This window comes from Mustela nigripes, chromosome 1 (genome assembly GCF_022355385.1).
Source record: "Mustela nigripes isolate SB6536 chromosome 1, MUSNIG.SB6536, whole genome shotgun sequence".
Lineage (NCBI taxonomy): Eukaryota > Metazoa > Chordata > Mammalia > Carnivora > Mustelidae > Mustela > Mustela nigripes.
This window is the reverse complement of record NC_081557.1, coordinates 207,375,188-207,393,322: the sequence shown is the minus strand read 5'-3', so window position 1 is coordinate 207,393,322 and position 18,135 is coordinate 207,375,188. Positions and strand designations below refer to the sequence as shown.

The window sequence follows — 18,135 nt, the reverse complement described above, 5'->3', positions numbered from 1 at the left end:
TCCAAGACTGGGCAAAGCCTCGTGACAGTGGGACCCCAAGAGCGTGTCTGATGGTTCCCTCATGAGGACATGGGGACATAAGCCTCTAAAGGGCTTCCCGGATCTTAGCAGTCTTTCTGCAAACACCCTTTGCCCACAGCAGCTTTCTCACCCTGAGGTTACAAAAAGAGTATATTTATGCTTCATTCATCAGTCCAAGAAATAATTCATGAGCACCATATATGTATAATTTATAGGAAGATATGATGCACTGAGGGGTTGGGGTAGGGGTAGAGAAGAGGCGAAGATGCATGAGACATGGATCTGACCCTGAAGGAGCTCATCACTGAGGACGGAAGCGGGCTCTGACTCTGTCACATGCTAGCTCGTGACCTTGGGCAATTTCACTGAGCTGCCTATATTTTCTCATCTGTACAATGGGAATAATAATACCTCCTAACACACGAGATTTTACAAAAAGCTTTTTTGTCATACAAAACCTGCACATATTTGAAGGCTATTGTCTGGTAAGTTGTGACATCTTTGTAGACCCTAAGGCAACAGGAAAGGTGATGGCAAACCCAGGGGAAGTCCTTCAAGAAGAAAAACACAAATGACAGGCAGGTGGCCAAGAAAGGGATGAACGGTCCTCTTATCACGCCATGAGCTCAGATTTCCAAGTCACCTCCGTGGGGTCTCCATCCTCCCCACTGCTGGGTGGGTGGTGGCCCAGATAGCCTGTAAAGTGAGTCCCCTGCCGGGGTGCGGGACAGAGCAAGGTGGCCATGAGAGGATCTCCAGATTCATTTCCACAAGTTCATACCAGAAACATGGGGACAAGTGCAAAGCCTTTCCTTTATATTGTAAGAATCATGTGGGCAGTAAAACTACGATAAGGAAGTTTTTCAAAATCCTTTCTTCCTCTTCTTTGGAAAATTTAATTTTTTAATTCTGGCACAGTAAGAACATGCCTCTAGCGAGGGCTTCCATCCTTGTCTAAAAAGAGCCCTGGGAAGGGGTACAGATTTGCATTTCTGTGACAGACTTCGTTAAATATTCAAGCTATCTACAGTAATAAAAATTCATTTTCAAAATAATATGCTGCTAAATACTCTTTTTCTTTTAAAATGGGAAGTTCCAACCACTGCCTTACTCCTCTCTCTGACTCACCTCCCGGTGCATTTCAAAAGAGTAGTTTCTTCTAGGTTTCCTGATGTGTTTTGAATGCAAATTAAAATCAACCCCTGTCAGCCAGCAGAAAATTACTGGCACTGAAGGAGTTCAAGACACCACAGCCTCCCTGCCCAGGTTTGGGAACAAACAGAAGCACAGGTGAGCCAGGCAGAAGCCAAATGTCAGCTTTAACAGTGATGAGATCTACATTAGAGAACGCGGCCCCCGCGGGGTTGAGCCTGTCCAAATGAACACACACACACACCCCACTCCCCGCCACTGAGTGCGGCCCAAGATGGACAGAGAATGGGGGCCCCCTGCAGGCTCCCTGGCTTTGGAGGAGAGCTGAGGGAGCACACCAAACACGCCCAGTGCCCTCTTTAATCCCACCAGTCAGATAACACCCACCTTGGAGAAAAGGGAGCAAAACATGGAGTGTGGCCAGGAGGTCGCTAGCCAAGTCGCATGTGGAGAGCGAGTGCACACATCAAGAATCTCACGATCAAAGGCTGAAGGGGCGGGCTGATGAAATGCTCTTTATCTAGGAGTGTGCCCGTTTATCCTAATGGCTGGTCCTGGGACACCCAGATCAGTTTCATCCATGCTTTGCAGGATGTGTTCAAAATTGAAAATTCTCTCCTCCATCTTGCATCAGGAAGGGAGTAGACTCAGTAAAGGGGTGTTAATACTTACTAAATAAAATGCCACACTGCTAAATAAACATTAGTACTGCTTACATATAGAGAAGGAAAATTGATTTCTAAGACGGGAAAGACACAACAACCCACCCCATCAGCTAGATAATCACAGTGCCAAAATCTCAAACAAATCAAGAGTCCTGCCTTAACCTTGTCAGTATAGTTTTGTTTGGTTGGTTTATGGTTGATTTGCTATCTCTTACTTATAAACTTACCATTTAACTAGTTATGTGACCTCAACAGTTTGTTTAACCTCTCTGAGTCTCAATTTTGTCTGTGAAAAAGAGATAATAAAAGAACAGGGGATAATGCCCATTATATGTTCTGATACCTAATGAGCCCCTAATAAATGGTAACTGCCATATTATGCCATTAATATTATTTTTATCATCATTATTATAATTAGTTAAATTGAGTCCCTTGGGATGCAGGGGATTTTCTTTCCTCCTTTAAAGAAGTTTCTCCACTTTTAATTATAAAAACACATGCATGGGACGTCTGGGTGTCTCAGTAAGGTTAAGAGTCCAACTCTTGATTACAGCCCAGGTCATGATCTCAGGGTCCTGGGATGGAGACCCGTGTTGTGCTCTGCACTAAGTGGGGAGTCTTCTTCTCCCTCTGCATCCCCCCACCCCAGCTCTCACACTCTCTCTCTGAAAAGAAATACATGCACAATGTAGAAAAATATTAACAACCGAGCTTCCTGGCAGAAGATGGTAGATTTGTAACATGCATCTACTGTTTTCTTCAAGGTAGAATGGAAAGGTGGGAAAAATGAGAGAAGAGACAGTAGCCACAAAATTTTGAAAGCTGGAAAGGGGATGACTGAGTAGCAAAGGACTCAATTGATCCCCCAAAACTAAATTCTAAGCCAGAAATGAGGTTGGCAAAGAAGTAACATAATTTGTACTGTAGGATCCTGCAAAGTATCACAGAACTCGGGCACCATTGGAAGTTGGGGGTAAAAGTTGAAGCTAAACAAGAGGAGAGGTGGAGCCTCCAGAACTCTCGTCCCCCAAACTCCACCCTGTGACAACTGAAGATTTAATCTTCAGAAGAGTCTCTGAACTTGGAGAAACCAAGCTCCATATAGAAAGCAGAGGACTCAGTTGAAACTTCACATCCAGACTACTAAAGTCTCAGTTATCTTCAGTTATCTCAGTTATCTTCCTCAGTTATCAATTGAGAGGACTCAATTGAAACTTCACATCCAGACTACTAAAATCTCAGTTATCTTCCTCTGTTTGGTTCTTCAAACAAGCCTTTACCGTGTAGGCAGGAGAATGGTCTTCTCTGGAGACTCTGACCAGCCTTAGAGAAAGATCCTAACACTGGGGTTCCCCCAAGTAAATGGTCTAGCCCAGTCACACCAGGGTGAAGGTCACAGTCCACAGGCCCTGCTTATAGGATCAGAGCTTCCAAGGAGCTTTTGAGTGCTTCACTCTTAAATACGGGCAGACCAAGGATGATCACACCTGGGGAAAGCCTCTAATGGATACAGAGGTAACAGTAAATATGCAGAAGTTAAAATTTTCTTCAAAAAACAATGTTCTCAGGATACAAAAAGTTGTAGTAGCCTTAAAAATTAAAAGAATATCATTTCCTTAAGAAGAGAGCTTTCAGAGAGGAAAAGAAGCTCTTCTTAAATTAGTAAATAAAACATAAATGAAAAATTCAATTAAAGGTTTGTAAGGTAAAACTTAGGATATTCCCCAGAAAGAAAAACAAAACAAAACAAAAAAAGAAGGAAAATAATGAGAAAAAAAGAAAAAAAATGAAAACTAGCAGATAAGAGGTCCAATATCTGATTAATTAGTGATCCAGAAACAGAGATTAGAGGAGTTCATAATCAATGTAACTCCAGAAAATTTTCTGAAATTCCAAAATTGATAAAACTACCTATCAACAATAGGAGCAGAATGAAAACATTTTCAGTCTTACAAAATTTCAAAATATTAAATCTCCAACATGCCCTTTCTTAAGGAAATAACATAAGATGCGTTTCATTAAAACAAGGAACAAATCAAGAAAGAGAAGGATGAAGGTATTTCATAGCATAATGCCAAGATGGCAGCTGCATATAAGGTATAAAGTACAACGTTCCAATTGAGGCACAGCAGATGTACAGAGAGAGATGTCCTAAAGATGATGAAATTAATAAAAGGCATGACTTATGTGGTGGTCCTGAGAGGATATTTGGTCAACTCTCAAAACATGTATTGAATTAATGATAAGTACATAGAAAAGTGACCAAAAAAGGAACCAAAAAGGCAGCAATAACTCCAGGAAAAATGAAAAGTTATACAGAAAAGAAAAATGAATCTCAGTTTTATATGGCTCATATGTAAATAACATCTAAATAGAAATCTGAGATATACATTTTATATACTGAGGAAAACAGAAAAGGCTCATATGTGTTGCAGGTTGAAAGAAGAAAGATAGCTGAATCTTATTTTCATAAAGAAACATGACTAGATAATACCCAAAGTAAAGACATTAAGAAATAGCAAGAAAGCATGTTATTTGGAAATATGGAGGTAAGTGCCAAAATATCTAGCTAAAAAATTAGAAATCATTACCTCTGAGGATTTGAAAATGTATATATATACATATATATGTGGTTTTTTATAGGAAGTTGCTCCTTTTTTTTAGCACACACCTTGTAGAATTATTTGATTCTAAAAGAACACATGCCCAAGTTTTATAAAAATGAAGAGTAACCTTTTAAAAATGGACAATATAAAAAAGAAGTTACTACATTCAAACCATTAAATTAAAAGAGAACTGTGGTAACCTTTTGGTGTATGAAAGGTAGAAGTAGGACAGATTAGAAAGCTAAGATGAAGATTAATAGTGAGACCCTGAATGCCACACTCAGGAACCTGGATTCTGTCTGGGAATGATGGGAAACTATGAAACTTCCCTTAAAACAATGCTTCAGGAGATGACTTTGACAGACACTGGCTAAAACAGAGGCAAAAGCATCTGGCCTTTGTGGATGGAGAGATTTTTCTCTCCGCTTCCTAAAATACCTTCCCTATCAATGCACTTTCTCCTCTAATCTTTAGAAGAACCTGTGCCATCAGTATTCTCTCCTGTCAGGTCATCAGAAAATGAGCACATTATTCTCATGCTTAAACTCTAGTCACTTCTGAAATTTGGAGAGCTGTTCCTGACAGAAGTGCCAGCCACCTTTGCATAATTGCTGCGGCAGCTGCAGGAACACAATAGCATGCACGGTCGATTGCAGTGCGGGAGTTCCACTCCCGAATGAAGGGAACGCTAATGAACTGTGTACGCACGGCGTGTCATGAAACCTGGAAATAGTGAATAAATAATGAATGGGTGAAGGGGTATAGTGGCAGACATGCCACCTGGAAAGAGGACAACATCATTAAAATAACATCAGAAATGACCAGTCAGCTGGTAATACAATCATGTCATTTTCGCATTCATATTTAACTGTTCCTAAAGAATATTTATGAGAAATTTATATACACTGTGTGCAAAAACAGCAGCAGAGCATATCAAAGAATTAGCTGAAGCATTCCCTTCATTTCTGGATCCATCAACTCAGATCTGCTAATGTGACACAGGGATGGGCTTCAAGAGGCTCCACTCTCCCACCTGCTAGCAATGTGACCTTGGACAAGTCTCTCCACCTTTCTGAGTCTCAATATCCTCATCTGTGAAATAGAAGTAGTTGCTACTGCACCACCTGTCTCACTACAGAGTGAAGTAGGATCTATGAAGAGGATCCAAGTTTGGTGTGAGATATCAAGGGATTGAAAAGAACCTAAATGTCTATTAGTTGAGGGCTGGCTACATCATTTAAGGGTCACACATGTTATGAGATGTCATGCTGCTATAAAAAGCCACCAGGAAACTCTTAAGTACTAATATGGAAGGTCTTCAAGTTTTAGTACGAGGTAAAAAGCAGAGACAGGTGAGAGAGAGAGAGAGAGATAGCACATGTAGACAGACAGACAGATAGAACTATTTCTACTAGTTGAAAAATAAAAAAAAATTGGCCCCATAATGTGTACCATGGATTTACTCTGCTTTGTGGATTGGCCTAGGCATTGGAGCAGGAGGAAGAGGTACATTCCCAGCCCTGGTCAAGGCATTGACCTTGGCCAGGCACCATTTTGAGCCGTAGCCCTCCTGTCCTAGAAATCTGATCAAGTCTCCCAAGCTGGTGAGAGTCACCTGGAGGTCAGGGAAGAAGCCAGAATGTCCCTTCATCAAACAGGTACCTGCTTCTAAGAAGCCCTCCTTGGGTGCCCTCCAGGAGAGGGTAGTGGGATTGACATGACTGACCCTTGCAGGTCAACTCTGGCCACAAAGCCTGCATTGGATGCTTTGTCTTGTTGAGGTGTCTGGCCGCAGGGCCCTTCAGTTCATAGAAATCAAGCCATTTCTTAGTGGAGAGTGGGGTCTACAACCTTAGCTTCTATCTCAGCAGACTAAGACAAGACCCACATCCCCTACAGCCAAAGAGAGCAAAGGTCAGGAAAAGAAGACTGGCCAATATAGACCTCCTTACAGAACTAAAAATGAATATATCACCCCAAAAATTCTCTGAAAAGTGCCTAAATCTTACCAATTTTGCCTCAAAGGCTGAGCTCCTTTGTCTACCTCCAAGTCTCCCATGCTCTAGCTCCTACCTGCCTCTGAGGCCTCTCTTCTCCATACCTAACAGAAAACAAACTTTCTGAGGAAATATCAAATATCTTTCAAAACAGAACTGGTATAAAACCACAGGTAAGCCACAATAAATTCCCAAACATCACTATCATATATAATTTATTCTCTAAAACAGAACAAAATTAGAAAGGAGTAACTGAAAAAAATTTTTAAAAGGACAGGTTAAACTTCAAAATCAATGTCAAAGGGATAGGTCAAAAATTTCTACTTCTGGCCATGATGGAAGAACTGGGAGCAGATTTACTCTTCCACCACCAAAACCCAGGTACAGTGGTACATGGTGCAAAAGTTTCCAGATACTGGACAAGAGGCAGCACAGGAATGGGTGACCCAAGAAGGAAATAGACAAGGGGACCCTATAGCCACCCCAGCTTGCTGCTTGGATGTGGACCCATGGGAAGCCCAGAAAGTGCACCACATTAAGGGGAAAAAAATAGAGTTTGGGAGGCCACTATGTCTAGAATTTGTGGAGCACAGTCCCAAAGAGGAAGTTGCTGCAGAGAGAGAGAGAGAGAGAGAGAGAGAGAGAAAGAAAAAGAGAAAGAGAGAGAGAACTCCAAAGACCTAGAGGGGTGTCCTCAAGTCTTTGGCTAAGTGCTGCACATGCTTGAATAAGGAAAAAAACAAAACAAAACAAAACTACACCAGACCAGGAAATGAAACACCAAAAATCACAGGCAGAGAGAATACCAAAGTTCACACAGAACTGGAAAGAGCTAGTGTTCCCATGAGCCAGAGTGAAAAAAGCACACAAGCACAGTCCTCAGAATAGGGATACATTAGCCCTCAATTAAAGGTAGCTCTCGATCTCACCTAACAAAACTTAAAAGCATGTCCTGAAAGGGTAAAACTAATCCCAAACATCTTAACTACATGTCAAAACTTCAACACGATTAAAGAAAACACAATAAAACCTGGGACCCAGCATGTAAAACCTACAATGCCTAGCATCCAATCAAAAATTACCATGCACACAAAGAAGCTGGAAAATAGGATCCACAATCCACAGGACAATCCATCAGCAGAAATGAGAGAGATGATGGAACCAGCAGATAAGGACATGGAAGCAGTGATAAGAAAAAGAAATGAGGTAGTGGCTAGGAATAGAGGGGACAAAATTGCAATTATTTGTGGACAGGATGACTGACCATGCAGAAAATCAGCAGAACCAGCAGAAGAATCCTCACAACACTAAAAGGCAGGCCCACACTTGAAGAATGAGGACACCAGGGCACAGAACAGTTAAGAAGTTCAAGGTCACACATTTGGCAAGAGGCATAGCTAGGACTTGGACCCAGATGTCTGGCTCCAGACACAGAATAAAGCAGTCTGGAAAGACATAAATAAAAGTTAGTAACACTTCTTTACACCACAATTGAGTAACTCAAGAATATAATTGAAAATAGGCTACCATTCACAACCGCATGCAAACCTGTAATATATCTAGGAATCATCACAAAGAAACACCTTATTTATAAGGGGACCATATGGTTTATCATCAAGTTGAGAGGCAAAAGGAGGAAATGTTGCTGGGACCAACCCAAACAAACTGAGATCTATGGTCACCCTACTTATAGAAACAACTGTTCCAAATTTAAAAAAAAAACAAAACATTCCACCTTTTGGAGGATGGGATGACAATTGTCAAATTAACCTGTAAATTTCATGCAATCACAACAGAAATTTAATTATGAACTTGAATAACTTATTCTAAAACGTATATGCCCTCCAGACTCATGTAGGTTTAAAAGGATGCATCTGTGAGCTTACAGTGAGCCCATCAGACAGCTGGGCTGTCCCTGGCTGAGTGTCCCAGGCACACCCCAACCCCTCAGGCAGCTGCCAGGGACCAGAGCAGACTCCTCACTCCATTAGCCTCTCAGCTATTTGGAAAAAGAAGTCAGGGAGGAAGCCTGCCCTTGTCTTTCTGTGCCCTTGTCTTTCTGTCTCCCCGAATCAGTCACAGAGCCACTCATGCAATGTGGAGCTCAAATCAGCCAAGTGGATTTTCTATCTGAAAGCAGGAGGCAAACCTCCAAGTGGCTGATGCTCAAAGTGGTCACCCATCTGAAGCTGTGAACATCTCAACAGCAGACACCGAGACCAGGGGCTGGCCCAGAGAAGGCTATCCAAGAAACCTTCCCTAAAGGACAAAGTAGAAGGAGACCAAAGGATAGGAGCAGGACAAGAAGGGCAAGGGAAGAAGCCAAAGAAACGCGAGGGGACATGGAAAAGGCACAGGAGAGCCACCTTGGGAGGCTGAGCCTTTCCTTTGTCACAGAAGGGCATAGTCGATGGAGGCAGATGTGCCCTCCATCCCCGGCTCTAGTGAATACCGATGGTGTGACCTTGGGCAATTCTCCCAACCTCTTCAGATGGCAGAGTCCAGAAAAGGCACAGATCAACCAGGGTGGAGGGTTCCAGGGATCTCTGTTGCAGATTCTTGTAAGGAAATAAGGTGCCTCCAGCATGCTTGGCAGCCCCAGTACTGAAACCAACGTCCCTTCGGGGAACCATACAGCCAGCCACACTGAGGCTGTGCAGTGGCTCTCTGACCCGGTCCCTCTCTCCAGCTACACGAGCCCCGAGGAACTTCCCCAGCCTGGAACACGATCACACCACTCTCAGCCGCTGGCATGCCAACCCAGGGCTTGTCATTTCCTTCTACAATTACCCTGCAAATGAAAAGTCTAAACGATTGTGGCTCAAATGCTAAGACAACGCAATCGATCAATTTTGGGAGGAGCATCAAAGCCATTGAGCCAAGAGTGCGTATTCTATTGGCACTTGCCACAGTGAGACAGCCGACTGTGAGGATGGCCTGTCATTAAATTGTTACAGCTGGCAAATGCTGCTTGTCTGCCTTTCTCTGGGTTCTGGCGCAAACCCACCAAGCTGTTCCATCATTGAGCAAAACTAGCACTGTAGCCACTGAAAGCTAAAAAGCGCCTTCCTGTCTGGTCATCACAAAACCCCTGTCACTAGTGGGCTATCACTGTCACAACCCTCACTGATGCGGGAGCCAACGCATGTTTGTCCCACACTGCACGGCTACAGGAGACCCACATGCTGTGAGAATATTCCCCGGCAATCCCGACCGGGCCATTCGACGCAGAGGCAGCCTGCCGGCGGGGAGCAGACAGAAAGCTTTCGGTTCAGGCCCTGGAGCCACCACTGCCTGGCGTACCTCTCACACATAAGTTAATACAGATGTGGATAGGAAGTACTGAGCAAAGCACCTGCAATCACAGGCACTCGAAAGCCAACAAAGTAACTGAGCACTGTTCTCCATAAAGCGCTGTTACACCTTAGGAGGGGAGTCGAATTCTTAAATCAGTGCACAGGACAATGACATGTACATGGCCCTGTCGATGCCAGTGCGTCCTCCAGAGCCAGGCAGAGGGCTGGCCTCCTGTCCACATGAGGGGTCCAGCTTGTGCCTGGGACAAATGCATGCTTCCCAGAGGAACAACAGAGGTGAGGTCAGGGCAGAGCAGGCTGCTGAGTCTGGCTCAGGGAACTGTCGGGACAGGATGTCACCTGTCACCATTCACAGTCCCATGGTCATTCACCTTGTCCCTCTCCTCAGTGGATGGGCCCAGTAGGATTCAGCTAGCCTTCTCAGCCTGGCATGAGAGATCCTTCTATGATGGTCTGCTGTTCCTCCATCGGGAAGCCCTGCACTCCAGCAAAGCAGCCTTTTCATGAGGCTGCTGATTCTCTGGGCTCCCCCTGAGCCTACACTGTGTCCTTGGCCATGGCTCAGGCCACCCTTTCTCTCCACCAACCCAAATCCCAACCTTTTCTTCTTCAGCAACATTCCACCTAGAGTCGAGGGGTTTGGCTTACAAACCAGCAGGTGTGGGAGGGAATACCCCACCCAACCCCCAGAGGGCTACTTCCTCTGCAGCTGGGGGCCCCTCTCTCCTCTGCTGCCCCTTGGTGAACCTGGACCACAACACCCAGAGCCAGCCAGGCCCAACTCTGCTTAGATATGCGCTTCTGCTTCTCTCCTCCAGGGAGGCCACCCCCAGGAGCCCCAGGGAAGGCTGTGATCAGGTGGTTGAGTGTTTCATCCTGGGGCTAATCAGCGAGCCCATCTGGCTCTCACACTACTTTCTATCTTCAGTGGTAGTCTTGAGAAAAAGGATGTGTTCACCTTTACCTGCCTTGTCCCCATCTTCCTTCTCAGTTTTACATGGAACACAGATGGGAGGTGGCGCTACTTGTATTCAGAGACATTGTGGCCTGGACCTTGCCCTGCACAGGCTCTAGGGCTCCTGGCCACATGATGCTTTTGTGTTCTGAGAAATACACAAAAGCGAGAACAGGGACAGGAGGTAGAAACAAGATGGCAGCTCTGAAAGATGGCTTGATACGTCTGTGCAGGGAGCACATTCCTCTGGGGAACCACCCCTCTGCTGAGCGCTGGGGGACACAGCAGGCACTCAGACAGCGGTAACACGGTGTCACCCCTTCAGAGAGACCTGACCTGACCCTGCAGCCTACAATCTGTGTTCCTCATCTCAACCCCATCCCATGACTGTCACATCATCTCGTTCATTTCCCAAAGGCACTGACCACTGTTGAGGAGTGCTTTCTGTCCATCTCCCCTAGCCAGAATGTGCACCCCATGAGAGCGGGGCCAGGCCTGTCACCGCTGTCACCCAGAGTTGCTCCACACCATGCCTGGGACACTGCTGCCTGCTCAGAATCCCAGTGTGGTGAATGCGCAGTGTGGGGCGTGTTAGGATAAGGAAGGACAGCGTAGCAGAGGAACGAGCGGGAAGAACTGGGTGGTCCAGGTGGGCTTCTTGGGAGAGGGGACACTTGAGGACCTCCAGACTGCCAAGGACAAGATTCATTTATCCAGGTAAGGGAAGGTAGCAAGGGCCATCCAAGGAGAAGGAAGAACACGGACGGCACTTCGGGCTCGTGCGCCGTGCATGCGGGAACGTCAAGTACAGCACGTGTGCATGCCTCAGCGCAGGGTCGGGCACCGAGGTGGGGACCCCACGTCTGCGGAGGCAGCAGCACTTTGGAGCCTGCAGGATGATCCAGACAGCGAGTGGGTAAGTGCAGGAGGAGGCTGCAGACAGGACTCCGGAGAGGCCTGAGGGGCACAGGGTGGGGAGTCCCAGCTGCAGGAGACGCTGAACAACACGGTGCTGACAGAGATGCGCACACACCCCTCCCCCACAGGTGGACTCTGTGCGCCCTGGGACTGGGGTGACATCAGCCCTGTGTGGGCAATAAGAACAGATAAAGCGAAAGGACTGACCTTTTCAACCAGGTCTTCAGGGGCCTGTTCTTCGAAGAGCTGAATTTTGTCTTCAATGCACTTCCTCAAAAGGTCTATCTTGCTTCTGCTTTTGGAGCGCGGCTTTCTCGCCTTGGACTGCTGCTGGAGGGGGCGAGAGAGCACGGACGGGAAAGTGATCCCCGGCAGGTCTGTGCAGCCCCATGTCTCCCAGAGCTGGGAGGGGCTCCCGTGGCCCCCAGGGCTGCCCAGTTGTCTTTGGGTGGACAGAGGGGGAAAGATGGACACTTGCCTGAGCAAGCTCAGCTCATAGGCCTTCAGGCCGCAAAGGGAGCAGAAGGACGGCCACTGGCAGTGCTACAGCTTTGCCATCAGACAGCACAGCCACCCCGGCACCTCTTTTTCCCAGCCATGGGACCTCCACCTGTCAGCCTCTCTGAGCAGGGGACGCGACCCAACAGGTCCCTGTCCTGGTGAAGCTGGGAGGAGCGGCTCTCCCGGCTGGCACCAGCGGACTCCACCACCACCTGCATCTCTGCTTTCGCAGGTCAGTCCTCGGGAAGGGAGCCAGGCTCAGCCAATCACAGACACCAGCCCCTGCCAGCACATCAGTGCATTTCTCCTGCAGGGTGGGGTTTTTTGTTTGTTTGTTTGTTTTTAATGTGAGAGAGAGTGTGTGCACACGTGCAGGCATGAGCAGGGGCGGGGCAGAGGGAGAGGGAGAAGCAGGCTCCCCACTGAGCGGGGAGCCCAATGCCGAACTCGCTCCCAGGACCCTGGGATAATGACCTGAGCCAAAGGCAGACATTTAACTGACTGAGCCACCCAGGCACCCCTCTTCTGCAGGGTATTAGGCAAGCATAGCTCACACTCGCGGCAGGCTAACTCTATTTCCAAACCGAGCCCCTAAACAACTTCAGAATCAGGAAGTTAATCGCTGCCAGGATTGGCCATCTGATCCAGTCAGCTCCAAAGCAGGGGAAGCACACCTTGCTTCACTTCTAAGGAAATATGTTTATTCATTGTTCCGAAACTTAAAACAAACAAACAAACAAACAAAAACCTTTGCTACTTTGTCCCTTACTCTCTAATTACCATCGTCTTATAAATCCTGCATTCTTCTAGGAACAGAAATAGAAAAAAACTTTTTTTTTTTTTTAACATGAAAGAACATAAAAGCTTCTAAGTTGTTTTTGCATTGTGTTGTTCTTTATTCAATAAGGATATGTCTAAATTTTTTTCTTCCCCCAAAGGCTAAGCAGTGGGTTTCAAGTCAGAAAATACCATCCTTGAGCCCGGTTCCGCCACACCCCGTCTGCCTCCATCAGTTCATTTTTCCTGGGCTGGTGGGTTTCTCTTCCAGGAAATGAACACAAAAACCCAGGTCCTGGCCCTGCCGTGAACGTGCATGAGCTCACCAAAACTGAATGGCTTTGAGTTCCAACATAATACCCCTCCGGGGAAGCCCGACATCTCTCATATATTGGCCGGCTCAGGCCCGTGCACTGCACACGTACTGTGTGCCCGGTACTTTCCAGGTACTGTGGATGGAGCGGCAAATGGGTCAGGGGGCTTGTCTGCAGTGGGGACACAGACAGTGAGCAGGCTGAGAAACCAGGACATTTCAGTGATCGACTACATGAAGACATGGACCACAGCCACGTGATGAATGCCTGGGGACGGGGGGTCTTCTGGACGGGTGCTCAGAGTGGACCTCTGCAGGGTTAAGTGGAACGGAGACGAGGACAGACCACAAAGCTGGCCCCTGATGTTCCGGGGGAAGCACGTTCCCATTAGAAGAAAAGCCTCGTCTTAGGTCGTGTTCCCCAGAAGCAGAGCCAGAGATGGGGTTGGGGTGTACAGGGTTTCCTGAGAGAGCAGCTCAGAGCTGCCTGTGGGGAGCTCAGGAACCAGGTCAGGAGGGCCACACAGGGCGGGGGTCTCAGTTAAGTCCAACCTTGGCTGCTCCATGGGGGGCCTCAGGAGCAAACATGGCACAAGACTGGTCCGCCTTTGAGGTACATAATAGGTGATCAAAAAAGGCAGCTGTCCATCACGATGATACAAGACCCGGTGTGAGAGGCTCCCTTTTCCTGTCTCCCCTGAGTTGAGGCGAGCATCCTCCTTGAGCCACTTACAGAAGGGGCCAGGACTCAGTCACTGGGCGTGGCTGAGGGAGCAGGAGAGAAAGAAACCTCTCAGCCCAGGGGGCACCCATCTACCCAGGGTCAGGCCCAGAAGAGGATGCAGATGGAGCCGTGAGCAGCTGAGGGCCCAGGCAGGGGGTCTGCAATGGGCACCTAAAGGTTAGGACAAGCTTGGCAGTTCCAGGAGTAGCTGGATGCTGATACAGAGCAGAGGAGAGGGGATCCCAGGGTGGGCAGCGGGGCCCAGGCCCCCTGCATCAGGGGCAGGGAGATGCCTATGTCTACAGTCAAAGGGCAGCTGGGGCGTGCCTCCTACCTGCAGCTCGGGGGCAGCCAGAGCCTGGTCCAGCCTCCGGAACTCTGCTTCTCGCCAGGCAGTCTGGAACTGCTGCAGCAGGGCACGGGCCCGGATCTTGGGCAGAGCCAAGCTCCTGTCCATCTGAGCAAAGCAGCCATGAACTTCCTGCCTCAGCCTGAGCAGCTCATCTTCAGACAGGGAGAAGGCCGAGGAGCAGAGCTTCCTGGAAAAGCAAGATAGAGAGGGAGGCAAACCATAAGAGACTCTTAGCTCTGGGGGTTGCTGGGGGGCGGGCAGCTGGGATAACTGGGGGTTGGGCATTAAGGGGGCATGTGATGCAATGAGCACTGGGTGTCGTAGGCAACTGATGAATCATTAAATTCTACCCTGAAACTGATAATACACTGTGTTAAGTAAATTGAATTTAAATTTAAAAACATTTTAAAAATAGATTAAAAAAGGGAAGCCTAGGTTGCTCAGTCAGTTCAGTGTCTGCCTTTAGTCCAGGTCATGATCTTAGGGTCCTGGGATTGAGCCCCACATCAGGCTCCCTGCTCAGTGGGGAGCCTGCCTCTCACTCTCCTTCTGCCCTTCTCAGTGCTTGTGCTCTCTCACACTCTCAAAGAAATAAAACCTTTTATAGGTAGATAGATAGATAATGGAAATGGGCGAGGGGGTAGTGCTAGGGAAGGAGAAGCTAGAAATTCAAAGAGCGAACTCTACTCATTAAATCCATGACTGGAGAACCTATCATGTCTTTATTTTTTTTAAATTAATTTTAATTTTAATTTTTTAAATTTAATTTTATTTTTCCAGTGTTCCAAGATTCATTGTTTATGCACCACACCCAGTGCTCCAAGCAATATGTTGGAGAGGTTGTGGAGAAAGGGGGACCCTCTTACACTGTTGGTGGTGATAAGGGAGCAGGAGGCTGGCTAAGGACAAAGCAAAAGCTGGCGCCTTGCACCCCCTCTTCACCCGCTCCCCTCCATATGTGTAGCATTCCTCAGGCACCCCTGACTGCCATAAAACGATAAATAGTTCACTTGCAGGGATCGCAGTCCTGCAGAACAGGAATCTCCCTTGCTCTACAGATGTCCTAGAGACCTAAACAGGGAGGTTACCTTATCAATAGCACAAATTTCCAGAGGCAAATAACTCTCCGTTCCTGAAGCCCTAATGTCTCCCTCCCACCATAAACTGGAGGAGACTGAGGTAGAAGGGAATGTAAATGATAGCCGGATCATAATACCCCACCAAGATTCTCCCAACTATCTTGATGTTAATGCCTGACCTAAAGACGACATTGATCAGGCCATAAGGGCAAGGCCTGCCCCCGGCACCTTGTAGGCCCTCCCTGACATGTGAGAACTCTGTTGAAACCTCCCATCCCTTCCCCACCTCCCCCAACCGTGGGGTATATAACATGCCCACCCTCACAACCCAGGGCAGCAGCTCTTCCTGCCCACGGGTCCTGTCCCCGTGCTTTAATAAACCACCATTTTGCACCAACGACGTCTTAAGAATTCTTTCTTTAGTCGTCGGCTCCGAACCTCCTCACCCCACCGAACCTGACTTAGGTTCTGGGACTTCATCAGTGGGAATGCAAGTTGGGGCAGCCACTTTGGAAAACAGTGTGGAGATTCCTCAAGAAATTTAAAATAGAGCTTCCTTATGACCCTGCAATTGCACTACTGGGTATTTACCCCCAAAATACAGATGTAGTGAAAAGAAGGGCCACCTGTACCCCAATGTTCATAGCAGCAATGACCACAGCTTCCACATGTGGAAAAAGCCGAGATGCCCTTTGAGAGATGAGTGGATAAATATGTGGTTCATATATATGATGGAATATTACTCAGCCATCAGAAAAGATGAATACCCAACTTTTGTCTCAACATGGATGGGACTGGAGAAGATTTTGCTGAGTGAAACACTTCACGTCTTTATTCATGCATTTCTTTCATAGGAGTCTCTTGAGCCCCTAAGATACGCTGTGAAGGACACACCCCCATGCCTGAGTGAAGTTACAGCCGGATGAGGCAGGGCTGTGAGGGTGCCCACAGGCAGACAACAGACCTCCCAGCCTTCCTGATCTGGGACAGAGCCTTTCGCTTAAAAAAAAAAGAAAAAAAGGAAACAGACATGAAAACAAAGCATCATCTGCTGAGCCCGGTGACCATCACATTACATGGCCTAGAGGAGAGATGCCCAGTTCAGTTCAGGAAGACAAGGGCAAGGGGGCCCTTGCCCTGGGTGTTCAAGGATCATTACCAACAGCCATCACCCAGAGGAAACCCATTCTGCACTGGGAATACACTGAATGATTTATTGCTAAAGGCTGACCTGTGTCCCTGCAAAAGATGTCAAATCCTAACCCCCAGTACCTGGGATTGTGATCTTATTTGGAAACAGAGTCTTTTCTGATGCAAAAGTAAGATGACGTCATAATGGAGGGGAATGGGGCACTCACCCAACATGACTGGTGTCCTTGTAAGCAGAAAGACCTGGGCCCAGGGAAAGGGGCTCGGGACCACAGAGGCACGGACTGGAGTGAGGAAGCAAACCAAAAGATGCCAAGGACTATGGCAGCCCCAGAAGCTAACAGAGGGGCAAGGAACAGAGTCTGTCCCAGGGTCTTCGGAGGGAGCCTGGTGACACCCTGCTGACCCCTTGATTTCAGACTTCAGGCCTATAAAGCAGCAAGAGAATACTCTCCTGTCCTTGGAAGTCTCCCAGCGTGGGTTACTTTGCAGCCCCAGGAGACAATATATTTACCTACACCACTGCTAATCCTTCCAGCAGCTAGGTCCTCCGTTTACAGATAAGGAGACTGAAGAATGCTCCCAGTCTTCCTTTCCGGCAAGGCCCACACCTCTCCTTCCTGCTTTGGGCAATGCACTGTCTGTTAACTCCTTCGCTGGACAGCTATCCTCTGTAGAAAAACCCAGATATGTTTGGTATTTTGGCAAGGTCCAGACAATAGTGGCTGGGTCCAATGTGCCCTGTGGATGTACCCGCAGGACTGTGGGAGGCCATGGCCAGCCCTGCCATGCCCGGATCTCAAGGAAGGAGAGCTGGACTGCAGTGCAGCTAGAATGTCCTTCCCTGGAAACAGAATAGGACCTTCCAGCTGACATGGGTCCTCAGCTTGAGACAGTCTGAAGGCCTAGGCCCATGATTCAACACCCCATCTTGGTTTTCTCACCAAGAGAGGGTGCACCAACTTTTTTTTTTTTTTAAGATTTTATTTATTTATTTGACAGACACAGATCACAAATAGGCAGAGAGAGGAAGGGAAGCAGGATCCCTGCTGAGCAGATAGCCTGATGCGGGGCTCAATCCCAGGACCCTGGGATCATGACCAGAGCCAAAGGCAAAGGCTTTAACCCACTGAGCCACCCTGGCGCCCCACGGGTGCACCAACTTTTTAAAAATAGCCCCAAGCAATGGCAGCTTCTCCTTTGTCCTTGACCTTTCCGAGAAACTTTGCCCTGCGTGTGTTTGCAGGTGTGTGGACTCCAAAGTGAAAGCAGCTCTGAAAGAGGCGAGCCATTCATTATTCCAGCCCATCCTCAAGCCGATCGGTCCTGCGTGGTCTGGTCTTAGTCCTCTGTTCTGTCGGCACCCAGGTAAGACTTGTAGAAACACAGGAGCCGGGCAGGGTCTTTAAGATCCAGGCAGGAGGTCAGGAAAGACGTCTCAAAGACACATTTTTCCTGACAAAAAACATGCGACCTTATTGATTCCTACCTTACTCAACCAGGTTTAGAGCAACTCCAACCTGCCCGAAATCGCAAAGCTTCTAAAAATGTGTTTCAAAACGATTGTGAGGAACGATTCCTCAGAAATAAAGGCTGCAACCTTTTGGAA

General features: G+C 47.4%; 1 protein-coding gene across 3 annotated transcripts in view; it reads right to left on the bottom strand.

The window, feature by feature from the left end:
- EVC2 (EvC ciliary complex subunit 2) overlaps positions 1 to 18,135 on the bottom strand; it is a 118,374-nt gene that overhangs the window by 21,368 nt on the left and 78,871 nt on the right. For 2 of the 3 annotated variants that reach the window (XM_059380677.1, XM_059380658.1), the window contains exons 15-16: positions 14,281 to 14,485; positions 11,839 to 11,961 (exon numbers count right to left, since the gene is read on the bottom strand). In XM_059380677.1, the coding sequence (XP_059236660.1) occupies positions 11,839 to 11,961; positions 14,281 to 14,485 (328 nt within the window). The remainder of the gene's footprint in view (positions 1 to 11,838; positions 11,962 to 14,280; positions 14,486 to 18,135) is intronic. The other variant, XM_059380666.1, reaches the window with a different exon arrangement.